Below are 15,009 nucleotides of genomic sequence, written 5' to 3' on the forward strand. Positions count from 1 at the left end.
GAAGCATTTTAAGCTTTCTTCCTTAACAAAGGACACAGAACGTTCCTACTGTGCTGTTTGATGTCTTCTCTTGTTCCTCTGTTCTTGGGAAGAAGCAGGCTCTGAGAAGTGCAGAGTAAGCCTAGAGATGCTTGAGTATAAAGATTTTCAGTCAGGAGGACAAAGGAAAAGAATGGCTGATTACTTCACATAAAAAATTACAATTCTGTGTTGCAGAATGTATTTTGTACCACATTGAAAGATGGTCAGACCAAGAAGGAATATTTATACCCTAAATAATATCTTTAATTTATAAAGAAATTCTAAAGTTGATAAGGAAAAAACCCAGTTGAGAAAAGATGAACAAAGAAAATAAAAAGGCAATTCACAGAAATAATACACGTGACTAATAAACATAGAAGAAAAGCTCAACTTTGGTAGTGACTGAGAAACACAAAGAAAGTTACCATCGAAACACTGGGTTTTGAGTTACATTTGCAAAAATTAAGACAATATCCATGTTTTAGAGAGCATGTATTTTCCCGTGCATGGACGACTTATGGTTATAGCCGCTTCGGAGTACAATTTGATGGCATCTTTCTGAATTTAAAGTACATATACCCAGCGGTTCTACTGCTAGGAATTGGCTATTCAGATTCAGAAGGAGAGAACCTTTCAGTTGTGTCTCCTTTTCCATCGCAAAGATGGTTTGCCGGCCTCTGGTTTAGAATGCTGTGCGGCTGCTAACCAGTGAGGCGGATCCTCTGTCAGTGGACTGATGCAGGGGTGGCCAGCACACGAGGCTGAGGGAAGAAAGCGTGTGGAGCATGTGGGTGCCATCATTTCCCCCCCTCCCCTGTGACGTTTCTAAGCTTCACGTCCCAGAAGGCTGCACACCTGCAATCATCAGTTATCCTGGGGTGAAGAACAGACCCTTTGTTCCCCTAGTGAATAACAACAAAAGAGAACCCGTGAGAATTACCTCTTGACTTGTGAAATGTTGTCTTCTTGGCTGACACGAGTTAGCTTCACCCTGGTATCCCTTTCTCACTGCCAGATCAAAGCTGAAGATGACCAGCCCCTCCCTGGGGTCCTCTTATCCCTCAGCGGTGGCATGTTTCGTTCCAACCTCTTGACGCAGGACAATGGCATTCTGACGTTCTCAAACCTGGTAAGGTGTCCTGTAACTGAGCTCCTGCCCATCTTCCCCATGAAGGAGCAGGGACGCGGTGTGTGTGACTTGTGCGTCGCTTGCTTGACAATGTGAGAACAGCACACCAGTGTGGAGCGTTTGAAGCTTCTCAGGGGACTAAATGTAATCAGAATGTTGCTCTCACAAGAACTTAATGCTGCTGATTCCTGTTCCTTTCCGCACGCACTTCTCGTTTTCTGGTCACCCACTTGTCACAAAGACAATGTAATTAATGACACTGGCCACACTAGCTCCTGTCTCGGGCGTCCCTTTGCTTTACCGTAGGATCTCGTCGTTTATAATGATGAGTCTTGGTTGGCGGTTAGCTTGTGTTTCTTTTGCAAAGCACGCTCTGTATAGTGGCGGATAGCACCAATTTTTAATTCCAGATATAGTTTGAGCCCCTGGCTGGCGAGGGCTCAGGAGGTGCATGCACATTAATTGTCCATCCTGTCAGTCCTGGGAATAAAGTGACTGTTGTAGGGACGTCACAGATAGGCGGTGTGGCGTATCCAAATGACCACGTGCTATGCAGTCATGCACACCCAAGTTCAAGTCTTCCCTCTGCTACGTACACTTGCTGTGTCACCTCAGGCAAGTTACTTGGCCTCTCTGAGCCTCAGTTTCTTCATTTCTAACATTCAAAGATGATTTTTATCTCTGAGTTCCTGAGGCGCACGAGAATGACAGCAGCTATTGTTAGAATTGTAAGTGCCGTTCCTGTAACTGTGGGAGAGGTAGAGGTACCATTTCTGTCCGTCTGGGACGCCCCACAGCCCTTGTGGCATAATTCCGGTCCATCATGACTTTAGTTGTCCGCTTTTAAGCCAGACCTAGATGTGAATGCGGAGGTCGTCTCTTGGCAGAGCCCTGGCCAGTATTACTTCAAACCCATGATGAAAGAATTTCGGTTCGAGCCATCCTCCCAAATGATCGAGGTGCAGGAGGGGCAGAACCTGAAGATCACCATCACCGGGTACCGAACGGCCTACAGGTAGGCAGCCCCGGCCCGCGCCCTTCGTCCAGGCCTGGGCTGTGCGTTCATACCCGGGCCCCTGTTGTCTGGATGCTCAGGCCCACCTTCGTACTGCTTTTCTTTGGGAGGCAGGAAGATAAGATGCGAGGCCCACAGGTTGTCGACTGCCGCCCTTCTGATATCTCAAACTAGTGATTCAGTCACAAAGTTCCTGCTTCGAGATTGGCCTGTGAGAGCCCGTGTAGTTGCTTAAAAGTTTTATTTCTTAGAAAAATTGGAAACGTAGATTAAATTGTTAAAAGGAGGAAATACATTCACTTGACTTCAAAATGTTGAGAAGAGTATATAATGTAAAATTTCCCTCCTATCCTGTCTCCCAGTGACTCAGGTTTTCCAGTGTTTCTGAATTCTTCCAGAGATAGTTTATGCAAATACTAGTGTGTGTGTGTGTGTGTGTAAGTTGTATGTATATTTATATTCAAAGACACACACACTTATTTGTATATACATATAAAAGCGCTTAAGATGGAGATTAATCAGGAGTGGGTTCAGAAAAATGGCCCATTTTCAATCGAGTATGCAGCATAAAAGAGAAAGTAATTTATTTCCATTTTATTGACTATTCCATTATTTAAAATAAAGCTTAACAAAAGTAAAGTAAAATGGAATGAAATAAAGCTTAGCCTTTTAAAATTACAATTTTCTGGCACGTCTCTTAAAACGTATGAGAATAGAAATTGATGACATCCTCCTGGCTGGCTCGAGCATGGCTCAGTTTGCGGTGACACAGCTAGACCTGAATTGCGTGGGTCACAGGGGCACAGTTCTCCACTGAGCTGTTTTGCACCGGAAATCGTTGGTAAATGCAGGTCACTTTACCTGAAACTCTTTGTGTGCTTCGGGAAGCTACGGGAGTGTCATGTTCCGTTTCTCCTCTTGTCACTCCAGTTGCTATGGCACAATTTCTTCTCTGAACGGAGAACCGGAGCAGGGTGTCGCTGTGGAAGCGGTGGGACAGCGTGACTGCGCTATTTATGGAGAGGACACCGTGACAGACGAAGACGGGAAATTCAGATTGCGCGGATTGTTGGTGAGACTCGGAACACGTTTCATTACAGGGTTTTTCATACTGTGTTCAGAGGTGTCTTGTGGTGCCCCCAACACTGCTAGGAATGGGCCGGGCGCGAGGGCTGGGGAAGGCGGTAAGGTTCTAGAACCCTCTCAATTTCTTTCTTAACTGACACATCCTACCTTTTGTTTAGCTGACACGTTGGGTTGGGGTTTTGCGGCAAAATAAAGTTGATAGCCTGTGGGCTTGCTGCAACTTGTGCCTCACACTGGGTGGTTATAGCTCAGGCCTGGGCTCTCAAACCAAAGGCCCATGGGGCCAGAAGAGCAGTGCCAGCGGCTGGGGAGTCTGGGTGCCCGGCAGGGAGTGGTGAGGACTGCGGCGACCTGCGGAGGAGTGTGGCCCATGTAGGGGGGCGACAGACCTAGGGTGGCCACGGTGTTCCAATTTTTAAAAGAGGAGTCAGCAGTGCAGATTTCCATCTCCTGATTTTTAGTTGTTAACAACTAATTTTTAAATAAAATCGTAAACTTCTTTGTGTGGGCCAAACATTCAACTTATTTGCCTTTTTGGATGCAAATAACATTAGGTTATAACATTTGGTTTAGGATTTATGGTGCTTTTTTCCTCAGTTTTTATTTGTACATTCATTCATTTGCTCATTAATCAGACACTCAGTGTGCACTGAAACGGTCAGAGAGAGTGAGTGTGGGGTGGATGGCACCCACTGGATGGGGCCACTTGGATTTGGGGTTGGGTCCCCAGCCTTTCAGGTTCACAAATGGCATATTCTTAGTTGACCGCAGAGACAGTCGTGCATCTCTTGGCAGTAGACTGCTTTTTGCCCAAATCACATGAGCAGAGATGCACATCAGTGCACCATTTTATTGAGATACGCGGGGATGACACTGTTTTTTCCAAAAGATGAGAATACTCATGTTCCGTGTCCAGGACATCCCCAGTCTCAGATGTTGGGGTATCTGGAATGCAGGTCGGAAGGTTGCCTGGTGAGCCAGGAGCAGTCAGGCTGAAGGAGGAGGATGGACTTGGGGTCTGGTCCAGCTGGCTGCACACACTCCCCTCTGTGGAGTGTTCTCATCAGAGTCATCCACATGACCGATGCTCCCTCCGCGCTGTCCTCTGCCCTGTGGGAGCCCTGCCCATGCTGCTGCGCCCTGCTGTCCCCAGGCCCGCTTTCCTGCCTTGAGGCAGTGCTTGCGCAGGGAACAGGAGGAGCGGCTGGCAGCCTGGGTGTTCTGCCTTGTGCTGGCTGCAGCCGGGGCCCAGGGACATGCGACAGGTCGTTAGCACCAGCCTCACTGTGTCACGCGTTTAGTGTAAGCCCAGCCTTTGCAATTTTGTCCTTCGCTGGCCACACAAACGCTTTCCTGCTCCACTCTTTCTGAGTTGGAACCCTGCTTCTGCCATGTCTTAGCTGGATGAGTTCAGGCAAGTTTTTTATCCTTTCTGTATCTGTCTGGTCATCTGTAAAATGAGGATGAGCATGATGTCTGCCTTACGGAATGGCTTGAGTATTCAGTGAGTGAAAACTCGTGTGACAAACAGAGTGGCGCCTGGCACATCAGCTCAGTAAATGGTCAAAAAGGAAGAGCAGCGCCCTCCCGAGGCGGCCCTCACTGGAACCGTGAGCCTGGGGCTTTCGTCTGCAGCTTTCCTACCCTGAGGTGGCGACAGCAGGAGAAGGGGCCTGGGAGGTGCCGCTCTAGTTCTATCTCAGGGGAGCCCCCTCACCCCGGCCCACCTCCATGCTCTTGGCTTACCTCGCTGTCACGGTTGCAGGAAGGCCAGTTCTGCGTCACCTCCCGTGTGCCCCGCCACCAGTGTCTTGCTGGCCCAGGCATGTTTTTCTAAACTCACCACTGTAACATTTTATTTAATTAAACTGAATATAGTTTTCTCCGCCACCTCAGCTGATTTCCATTTGTACTGATGCTCCCAACACCCGCCTCCTCCTTCTAACAGGTGTTAATTCATTAACACTTTCAGGATTTTTTTAGGGTCACCTCCTTGTGGCAAGCCACAGGTTCTGGAGGAATAGTGTTAGTCGCTTCTCATCCGGGGTTTGGGATGTGAGTTTGCCAGTCTCCAGAGGACCGTAGGCTGGCGACCCCTTGTCGCAGATTTCCTAAGGATTTGGATCCCGGGTGGGATCCATTTGTTCATCTGAGCTTTCTGGGCAGTGTGCTTGTCTGGGCAGGTTGGGTGAGAAGCTGCACCACCAGGTGCTGTTGCCAAGGGATGCACTCAGCCACGACAGAGCTCGGGCCAGTGAAGAGGGGAGCGGCTGCCCGGTGGGCTCCTGCCTGGTCCAGGCACCCGGGCCAGTGGGCAGTGCCACTTCCCAGCTTCTGCAGTCTTGTCTCCTTTTCTTCATGTATCGCCCCGAACCCAATGCTGCCAATCCTAACTGAGCTATAAATATAAAGTGAATTAATATGTCCATTGGTGATCATAAATTAGATCCTTTTTAAAAAAAATAATAACTTCTTTGCATTCGTAAAGGTACCATGTGCTCATTATAAAGTAGTTGAAGCAACATGTCCAAAAAGATAAAACTTTCGAAAGAGGGAAAAACTACCACCTGGAATTGCCCCGTTTAATGCAGAGTGAATGCCATTTCTGAGGCTGCTCTGTCTGCAATGGACACGATCACAGTGCACATTATCTTAGGAGACCAGACCTGTATTATCCGTGCTCGTTTAAAAATAAACGGTCACATTCTTAGAGCTCTCCCCTCTCGGGTGCATATGGACACCTATGAACCCAGCTGTGCTGCTGGTGATCGGAAATTGGTTGTTTTAAAAGTTTTGTTTTGTTTTGTTTTGTTTTAAAAAACCCAGCCTAGTGTAAGTGATCTATCATCCTTTGGAGCAAGATACAGATATTTTCTTTTAATAAGTATGTAAGAAAAAATAATCCAGAAATTTACAAACAGTGAGTTTATTTATAGTAAAGCCTTACTTTTAATCTGAATTATGGTTTGATTTTGTCTTCTAGAGATTCTCCTTTGAACTCATACCTCTCTATCAGAGCTGCCACTAGCCAATACAGCAGTATGAAAAACAAACCAAAAACCTCATTCCTTCGAGGAAATTTACTTCCATCTCTTGGAAAATTGTCATCATGTGCTGGCTTTCTTAAAAGAAAATACTGTTGTCTGCCAGAAATTATTTGAGTTAATATATGTACATTCTCCATGTGTACAACGTCAAAAGAAAAGTTTTATAGTGGTGACTTTTTTGGCAAACATGACATATGCCTGTAAATTAGAGTAATAGAAAAAAAAATTTAAAGAAGAAAATTTTTTTAAAAAAGGAAAAAACCTGAAATCTCGCTTCCCGGAAATAAAATCCGTGATAAGCATTTGGGAGTGTCATTCCAGGTATCATTCGATGCACATATACAGAGAGAGGGGAGGGGTGGACAGCAAAGAAAGAAGAATTGTATCAGAATAAGAGCACATCATGCTTGGAATAAGGAACCGCATTTAGTTTTCCTTGGGTAGAAGAAAGTGAATTGGGATCGGAGGAATCGCAGAATGTCAGATAAATGTTTCTTCATCAGAGTGCTTTTTAAAGGAACTCTCCAGAATGTTGATGGGCCCTGCCGACTGGGAACTGAGATGGGGCAGCAAAGTTCCCATCCTGGTCAGGGCCTGCGGTCAGAAGAGGCTCAGATCAGGTTGCGTGTGGCGAGTCTTTCTCTGGAGAAGTGACACCTGCGTTTGTTTGCAGCCGGGCTGTGTGTACCACGTTCAGCTCAAGGCGGAAGGCAACGATCACATCGAACGGGCCCTCCCCCACCACCGGCTGGTTGTGGTAAGGCATGAAATGCCCCAGCGGATCGGGGTGCAATTGCATCCCTGATCAGAGTCCTTTGGTGCTCCTCTCGCTGACGGCTTTACATCTGTTTTGGGGGGATCTTCAAATCCTAACTAAGAGTCCTCTTAGAACAGTGCCATCTTCCCAAGCAGCATCTCATGTGGGGTTTTTAATGAACAGCGCGGCTGTCATGCATCCAGAGAAGGTGTTTGAACTGTCATTTCCCCACTTCCCCCGCAAGCTCCGATCATCATTCGGCAAGTGCAGGATCTTAAGGCACAAGTAGCATCTCCAGTCAAGGGAGTGTGATAAAGTAAACATGAGCTTAATGCTATTTCCCCATGTTCATTCACATTATTTTTCCCATTTGGTGGGCGGAGTCTTGAAATTTCAGAGAATATCTTAGCTAATTGATCCCTAAAGAGGCAGCCCTCCAGGTCACAGGAAGTGACTGGGAATCATTTAAAGTGAAGCTTTTGTCCAAGGAATAACTCTCACTTGCTACACTGGGGGGCTCGGGTGGGACAAAAGGGACTGCCTCTTGGCGGCCTTATTAGGTGGCATTAAGTTAGGGAGGGAGATGGTGAACCATTCAGGACTATTTGGCCTAGCAAGTGGGTTTTCCTGACATCTTCATGGCATCTGGCATTTTAGATGGCCGTGATGGCTACATTTTACAATTTTATATTTCCTTGCTGGGGTGACTTAGGCCAGGATCACAAGCAGTCGTGTGGACTGCAGCCTGGCAGATATGAACAAGTGACATAGACAGGAGAGCACACGCTCACCCAGATGGGGTGGACGTGGCTCAGCTCCTGCTGATCGTGGCCAAGCGAAAACATCTCCCTCTTTTTTCAAGGGAAGCTGGAAAGTCTGGCTTTTTTTGAATATGAAAAGTTTTTAAATGGTGGCAAGTAATTAAAACTAAGAAAATAAATGCTGTGCTTGTCAGAAAGTCTGTGGGCCAGGGGTAGCCCGTCTACTCACTGTCAGTTTATGACCTTGGACTTGGGCTACTTCTGTAGCGAACTTGGCTCTCTTAATAGAAAAAGTGAAGTTCGTTATGAAACAGCCCTGGGATGTCACAGCTGGAGCAGCAGATCCTCTTCCGGCTTCCTCGGACCAGCATTCCTTCTCTTTCTAGGTCGGGAATAACGACATCGACGATGTAAACATCATAGTTTTCCGGCAGATTAATCAGTTTGATTTAAGTGGCAATGTGATCACTTCCTCCGAGTATCTTCCTACGTTATGGGTAAGGCCAGTTTATTTTTATTTTTATTTTTTTATTTTTAGGTGATGCAACCATTGCTTGACTTCACAGATTGCAAGGACCTTGTCACCTTACAATCTCTTATGTTTTTGTTTTTTACACCTACAGCACCTAGTCTTCCTAGGTGGTCTCCCATCTAAGTACTAAGCAGGCCCGACCCTGCTTAGCTTCCGAGATCAGAGAGGATCAGGCTTGTTCAGGGTGGCATGGCCATAGACAAGGCCAGTTTTTTAAGGCGAAAATAATTGTGTACTTTTCGGCTTTGAGGTGAGTCAGAGCAGGATGTCTGGGCCTGTCTAGCGCTGGCTTTAGAGTCCTATAGGTGGAGATGCTGAGGGTTGAGGTTGAGATTTGAGAAGCTTCGATCCCAGCGTGTATCTGGGGGAATGATTGCTGACTGACTGCTGGCGAGGAATGCCGTCCAGTTTCAGATCACCATTTTGCTGGCAGTGTATATCTTTGGAAGCATTGTAGTAGAAGCCTAATGAATGATCAGTACGATCTGGAGTCTGAAACAGAAAGACCACTTTAACGGAGAGTGCCTCCTAACTGTTTAAATTCTGTCTGGGGTGGAGGTGGTGGGCAGTGGACCAAAACCCAGACGGTCTGAACTGTCACTTGTCACTGGTGGTTACTCACGTTGTCGCCTTGGGCTGTCACTTCATTCTCATGGACCTCGGTTCCATCTCTCCCTCTGTAAAACCAGGGAGTTAGACTCAGTGACCTCTTGAGGTCTCTTCAAGCTCTAACAAGACGTCCATGTTAGTGATTAATGCAGAAGTGTTGTACAGTGCCCTGCGACCCTTTGAAAGATGTTAATGAATTGCCACAGGAGTGGAATTTTTAGAGGGACTCAGAATCATAGACTGCAGAGTGTTGGGTTTGGGTGAGAACATGCACTTAGGTTTTAACTCACCTCTGCCCTGCCCTTCAGTTCAGGGGTTGCAAGCATGCTCCCTGTGTGGGCCAGACAGGTAAGCCCAGAGAGTGAGGAGGACTAGGTGGGTGCAGGGCACACTGGGGAACCCATGTCCCGTACAAGGTGGGGCGGATGGGAGGGGACGGTGCCACTCCGCTCCCTCTGTTTGCTGCCGTGTTGACATTCTGGCCCAGGGTTAACATCACTTCCCAATTTTCCAGAGAATCCGGCAGTTAGGGTTTTTCGAAGTCACCTGATTTTTAAATGTAGGCAGTGAATTCACATTTACTTAGAACATGTACAGGTTAAAAGAACGCAGATGTGGTCTTTGATGGGACCCATGGGTTTCCGCCTCCAGTATTCCCTGTGACTTTGGTTTTAGGAAAACTCTTCCTGACTTGGGTGTTATGTAGAGTGTGAGCGTGGCCCGGGAGGGGCGGCTCTGGCACTCTGCTGTGGGGGGCCAGGCTGGAACTCCCAGTGTTAGTACCAGTTAGCACCATCGTGCCCGTCACATACAGCGTGAGAACGGCCAATAGCCCCAGGCCGGAGAGAAAGAAGGGCCAGAGACAAGCACTAAACTGCTTCTGGAAGCAGCCCGAGAACCAAAGGCCAAATGGGAACACGTTTCAAGTTCAGTGAATGCTTGTGGAGTTAAGATTACAGCCTATGGAGAGGCAGTGCCAGGGGAGTGAGACCCTCAGTGACCTGGGTTGAGTCCCAGGCTGCACCATGTGTAAATTAGGTGACCTTAGGTGACACAGGTTCTCTGAGTGATAATAGTAATAGCCAGGATCGGTGACGACATATCTAAGGCACTGGTTGCATGCCTGGCATACTACAGATGTGTCAGAAGCTGTTCTTTTTAACATTATTACCATTTTGAGTGTTAACGTAAGTCGTCGGAATCTGTCACGTCTTGCACTTCTGGAGTCGTGGAAGGTTGAGGACTGCGTTACGCGTGGCCTGTCGGGGGACGGTTTCTCTCTCACATGTCCGTGCTTCCACGACCCTTTCCCCGGGAGATCACCTGTCCTGAGGATGTCTGAGATGGGAGGCTTATCGTGTTTTGGTTCGCAAGGCCGTCCTGCTTTGTTTTGCTCTCCAGGTAAAGCTCTACAAGAGCGAAAACCTCGACAACCCAGTTCAGACGGTGTCTCTCGGCCAGTCCCTCTTCTTCCACTTCCCGCCGCTGCTCAGAGACGGCCAGGTACCGGCCACGGCGCCGCTCTCATTTCTGTCTTCGTTTCAGCTCCACTCTTCCGTTTGAGGAAGCACAGTCCTCTCGTTTTCTCCCTGAATCTCACTCTTTAGAAGTGGGATTCAGGGAGAAAACGAGAGGACTGTGCTTCTCGTGTTTCATAAACTTTGTTTAAAAGTGGTCGACGTCATCCTCTCTGAATCAAAGGAGGTTGGATTCTGTTAGTGATGATTTTTTTCTTAATCAGTGTTTTTCCATTTACAAAAATAATACACATTCATGGCAGGAGACTCAGGGAAGAGAATCAGACACAACCCCATCATCCAGACGTGACCACTGTTGAGACGTCGATAGGTACCTTTCGGTCTTTTTTCAGTGTGTGCACACGTATTTGTACAAGTATAAATATACAGATATGTACATGTGAGCAATTCAAAGCTGGGACTGTGTCGTACATTATTTTGTGAGGCATGCTTTTCAATGAAGACCGTGTCACAAATCTTTTCCCCATCATCAAATCATCTGTAACATGATTTTTAATGTTTGCACAATAGTCCATAACATTGGAAACACCGTAATTGATTTAACCAGATCCCTAATGTCAGACATCATTTACTGATTATAGAATGTTTATTATCAATTCGAATTGAACAGAGCAATGTTGTAATTGGCCTGGTGGGAGCGACCTTTGCAAAGAATTCTGTTCCTCTCTGGAGGACTTAGCCTGGGGGTGTCAGGAGTGGGCCTGTTTTGTGACGTTCCCTCTCCCGGCTTCTCACCACCACGGGGATGATACGCTATGTCCTTTCTCGGCGTGACATGGCTATACAGAAATGAAATAGGTTGTGATGGGATTTGGGGGTTCCTCCCCATTTCTGCAGATGCCCTCTGACATACATACTTTAGGCAGTTTGGGCTCTGGGGTCAGACCTCACCTGGGTTCTAAGCCTGCTCGGCACCTTGTTTGCTTAGTGACCCTGGGCAAGTCACTCTCAAATTCTTCAGGCCTCGCACTCCCATCTGTAAGTCTGGGTGGTCACCCCAGTCTTGTCTGTGGCTGAGAGCAGAGCAGGTGTTGACCTGGCACAGGGGCTCAGCACTCAGGGCTGTGACCGTCACTGAGACCTTTCCAGAGATGCTGTGTTCTTACAGTGCACCAGTTAATGAGCCACTGAAGTGTCGTCCTTGCAAAGTCACCCTCGTTTTGGATTGCGAACCGTCTTCCCCAGTTTGATCATGTACCTCCCTCATCCATATTGGCTCGTTAGAACTTCTCGTGTTTCATAAAGCTAGGTCCTCAAAGGGCCATAATTGTCATAGTTGAACATGCTCATAAAAAGTGCCACAGGCCTCGTAAGCTATACCAGAAGACACAGTCTCAGGGACATTGGGGACACACCGCTGTCACTGACAGAATAGCCCACTGAGGTTTATTACTCTGTAGTTAGCAACTTTGGTTTAGATGTGTAAACTTGGGGATTTCATTTGAAACGTAAAGTCCTTTACATCACAGCCACACGTGAGGTTTTAGTTTTCGTTTGCTTTGCCCAGACTGCCCTTTATGAAACGACTTCTTGCTTGCGCACAGAATTACGTCGTGCTTCTGGACTCCACGCTCCCCAGGTCCCAGTATGACTACGTTTTGCCTCAAGTTTCTTTCACTGCAGTGGGCTACCATAAGCACATCACCTTGATTTTTAATCCCACGGTAAGGAAAACCCCATGGGGCTGGCGGGAGAAGGCAGATTCATACACCCTGTGCCCGAGGTTTGGGTAGAGGGAGGTCGGCTGTTTAAAGGGGCCTCAGTGTGGGCCCTGTAGCATCCCGGGTCCTGCATCCTAGATTTCCCCAGGTGCGTTTCTACTTGTCCTAGCCCGATGCCTTCGTGCCTTTGAGGAAGAAACTGGCGATGAGGGGGGTGGAATTGTTCAGGCCAGTGGCTCAGGTGTGATTTTTGGGGAGGAAGGTTACCACTTGGCCACTGCATCGTGATTGGTGGCGTTGTGGTCCTCCAGGAGGCACATGATGCCTGACCCGCCCAAACTCCTAGAGCTAGCTGCCAATTTACAGGACATATATAGAGGACGCAGCGGCATGTAATGGATACCACAAAATAAAGATTGTGGGAAACTGCAGATCAGCAATCTGGAACCTGATTTATATGACAGATTGTAAGAGAAAAAAATATCGTACGGACGATACCTGTGGATTAAAAGAAATTTACTCAGTTTATCAGCTAGTTGCCATGTGTGGGCCTTACTGGATCTCGTATGAGACATACTAAAAAAAAACCAGGCATGTGGCCTGTGTTCTGATTGGCCCCGGTGAAAGGTGAGGGCTTTTTTGGAAGAAAATGTGAATGGCCACTGGGGTACAAGTAGCAGTTACTACGTCTCGCAAGGCGTAATCTTGGCGACTAGCACATTTGTCACGATGTGCCTGAGCCTAGGACAGTGCACATCTGGAACTCATTGAATGAGGCTCTTTGCTTCTCGACCACAGGATCTCCCTGCTCTCCACAGTGCTTAGGGTCCTCGGTTTAGACGGTGGACATTCAGGGGGCGAGGAACACCTTGTGGTGGCCGCTGTTTCTGAGTGTCAGAGCAGGAAATGAGTTTGGATAGCAGAGGGCGCATCTGAAAATCTGTCTGAGTTGCCTTGGTTCCTTGCTTTGGAGAGGGAGCGTTTGGGTCGCATGGGGTCGTCTGGTGTCTGGGGTAGCCAGTCTGGAAGGCTGGGGGGTCACGGCTGTGTAATAGTGGGTGGCAGACAAGTGACGGTGCTCTTGGTGTTTGCAGAGGAAACTGCCTGAGCAAGACATCGCGCAGGGTTCCTACATCGCCCTGCCTCTGACGCTGCTTGTCCTGCTGGCTGGCTACAACCACGATAAGGTAGGGACTCCAGGAATGTCACGTGAAAGGGGATGTGTCAGCGAGTGACCCCTTGCAGCTGTGAAGTGACAGAAGAATATCCAGCGTCATGGAAACGACAACATTTTAGGGTTGGGAGGGACCGTGAAAGCCCCGAGTGCAGCCCCTGCCCTCCTGTCACGGCCATAAATATCGCGTAGCATCTCTCCTGACCCGTAAATCTCGGTTACTCCCAGGCAGCGGTCCCCAGCCTTTCTGGCAGCAGGGACCGGTGCTCCTGTGAGAATCTTAATGCCTGCTGGTCTGAGGCGGAGCTGAGGCGGTGATGCTGGCACTGGGGAGCGGCTGCAAATACAGATGAAGCTTCACTCGCTTGCCCACTGCTCACCTGCCATGCGGCCCGGTTCCTAACAGGCCATGGACTGGTACTGATCCGCGGCCCGGGGGTTAGGGACCCCTGCTCCCAGGGATGAGTTGCTCACAGAGAGAGCCAGCCTGTCTCTGTTGAGTTCCTCGTGCGAGGCTGCCTCACTTGGAGCTGAGGCCCTCCCATTAGCACGCGGTGGCGACCGGGCCTGAGGAAGGAGGTGAGCTGACGGGGGGGGCTCCGGTGTCCATCTGGGCAGAAGTCTCCCGGCCTCCCTCTCCTTCTCACCTTCTGCCTTTCTTTCCAGCTCATTCCCTTGCTGTTGCAGTTGACAAGTCGACTGCAGGGCGTCCGGGCTCTTGGCCAGACAGCGTCCGACAACAGCGGCCCAGAAGATGTGAAGAGACAAGCCAAGAAACAGAAGACAAGGCGGACGTGAGGAGGAGGGGCGGTGAAATCCCACTGGGGACAGGCCACAGCTTGGTGCCCCTTGCCCCTGCACCTGTGTGGGCGTAGCCACCGGCACCTGTCGTCCCCCATACCCGGCCCTCTGGTGCAATGCGACGAATAGACCCTCCTGTCACTCTGCTGAGCACAATTTATTGTCTGAGTTGAAGATAATTTATTATTATTATTATTATTTTTGTCAAAGAGGTATTTAAGCCGTGCCGATGGCGTGAGAATGTAATCCTTACTCTTCAGCATTCATCTGAGAGAGGAATTCTAGCAAGCGTGAGTTTGGGGCCTCTCGTGAAATACCTGTTGGAGTCACGTTCTCCCTTGTCCCTTTGCATCCAAGGGCCCTGCTGGAGACGGCACAATGTGTGTCTGCTGCCAGGAGGGTGTGTTAGGAGGTAAAATCAATAAAGTTACCCGTTCGTATGTGTTGTAGCTCCTCTCACATGTATTCCTTGGACGACAGTGACATAATGCCAGGCTCACAGACTGAGATGCCCAGAGAGGGGCACGCAGGTCCTGAGTGAAGGGCTGGGACGAAAAAGTCCTCAGCAAAGACTGATACACAGCAGCTGTTTGTTGGCTTCCATGGTAGAGGAACGGGGGATGGGGGGTGCTCGTGGCAAAACAAAACGTCCCCACCCTATCCTCAGGAGCCGGTTTCTCTAGCTCACTGGGACAGCAGGAGTGCACGCTCATGTTTCTGGAGAAGCCAGAAAGATAGCATTTTATGCAAAATCTTCCAAGTTTTAAACATTAGCAACATTCAATTTTTTAAAAACCTCACGTTTTTGGCCATACAAAACATGTGTTTCAGATGGGTAAGGCCTGAAGGCCACTGGTTTGCGCGAGGGATCCTCAGAA

General features: G+C 48.4%; 1 protein-coding gene and 1 pseudogene across 1 annotated transcript in view; one reads left to right on the plus strand and one right to left on the minus strand.

The window, feature by feature from the left end:
• Nucleotides 1-14,580, plus strand: part of LOC105290976 (nodal modulator 1) — a 49,333-nt gene extending 34,753 nt beyond the window's left edge. Inside the window, exons 21-29 of the mRNA XM_023529669.1 lie at nt 956-1,150; nt 2,038-2,165; nt 3,096-3,237; nt 6,972-7,055; nt 8,203-8,313; nt 10,359-10,460; nt 12,040-12,159; nt 13,251-13,343; nt 13,997-14,580. Coding sequence (XP_023385437.1) covers nt 956-1,150; nt 2,038-2,165; nt 3,096-3,237; nt 6,972-7,055; nt 8,203-8,313; nt 10,359-10,460; nt 12,040-12,159; nt 13,251-13,343; nt 13,997-14,128 — 1,107 coding nt within the window. The 3' untranslated portion in view covers nt 14,129-14,580. The remainder of the gene's footprint in view (nt 1-955; nt 1,151-2,037; nt 2,166-3,095; nt 3,238-6,971; nt 7,056-8,202; nt 8,314-10,358; nt 10,461-12,039; nt 12,160-13,250; nt 13,344-13,996) is intronic.
• LOC111738608 lies at nt 8,431-8,549 on the minus strand (annotated as a pseudogene).
• Nucleotides 14,581-15,009: the final 429 nt, after the last annotated feature.

This window comes from Pteropus vampyrus, unplaced genomic scaffold (assembly GCF_000151845.1).
Source record: "Pteropus vampyrus isolate Shadow unplaced genomic scaffold, Pvam_2.0 Scaffold40, whole genome shotgun sequence".
NCBI classification, from domain to species: Eukaryota; Metazoa; Chordata; class Mammalia; order Chiroptera; family Pteropodidae; genus Pteropus; species Pteropus vampyrus.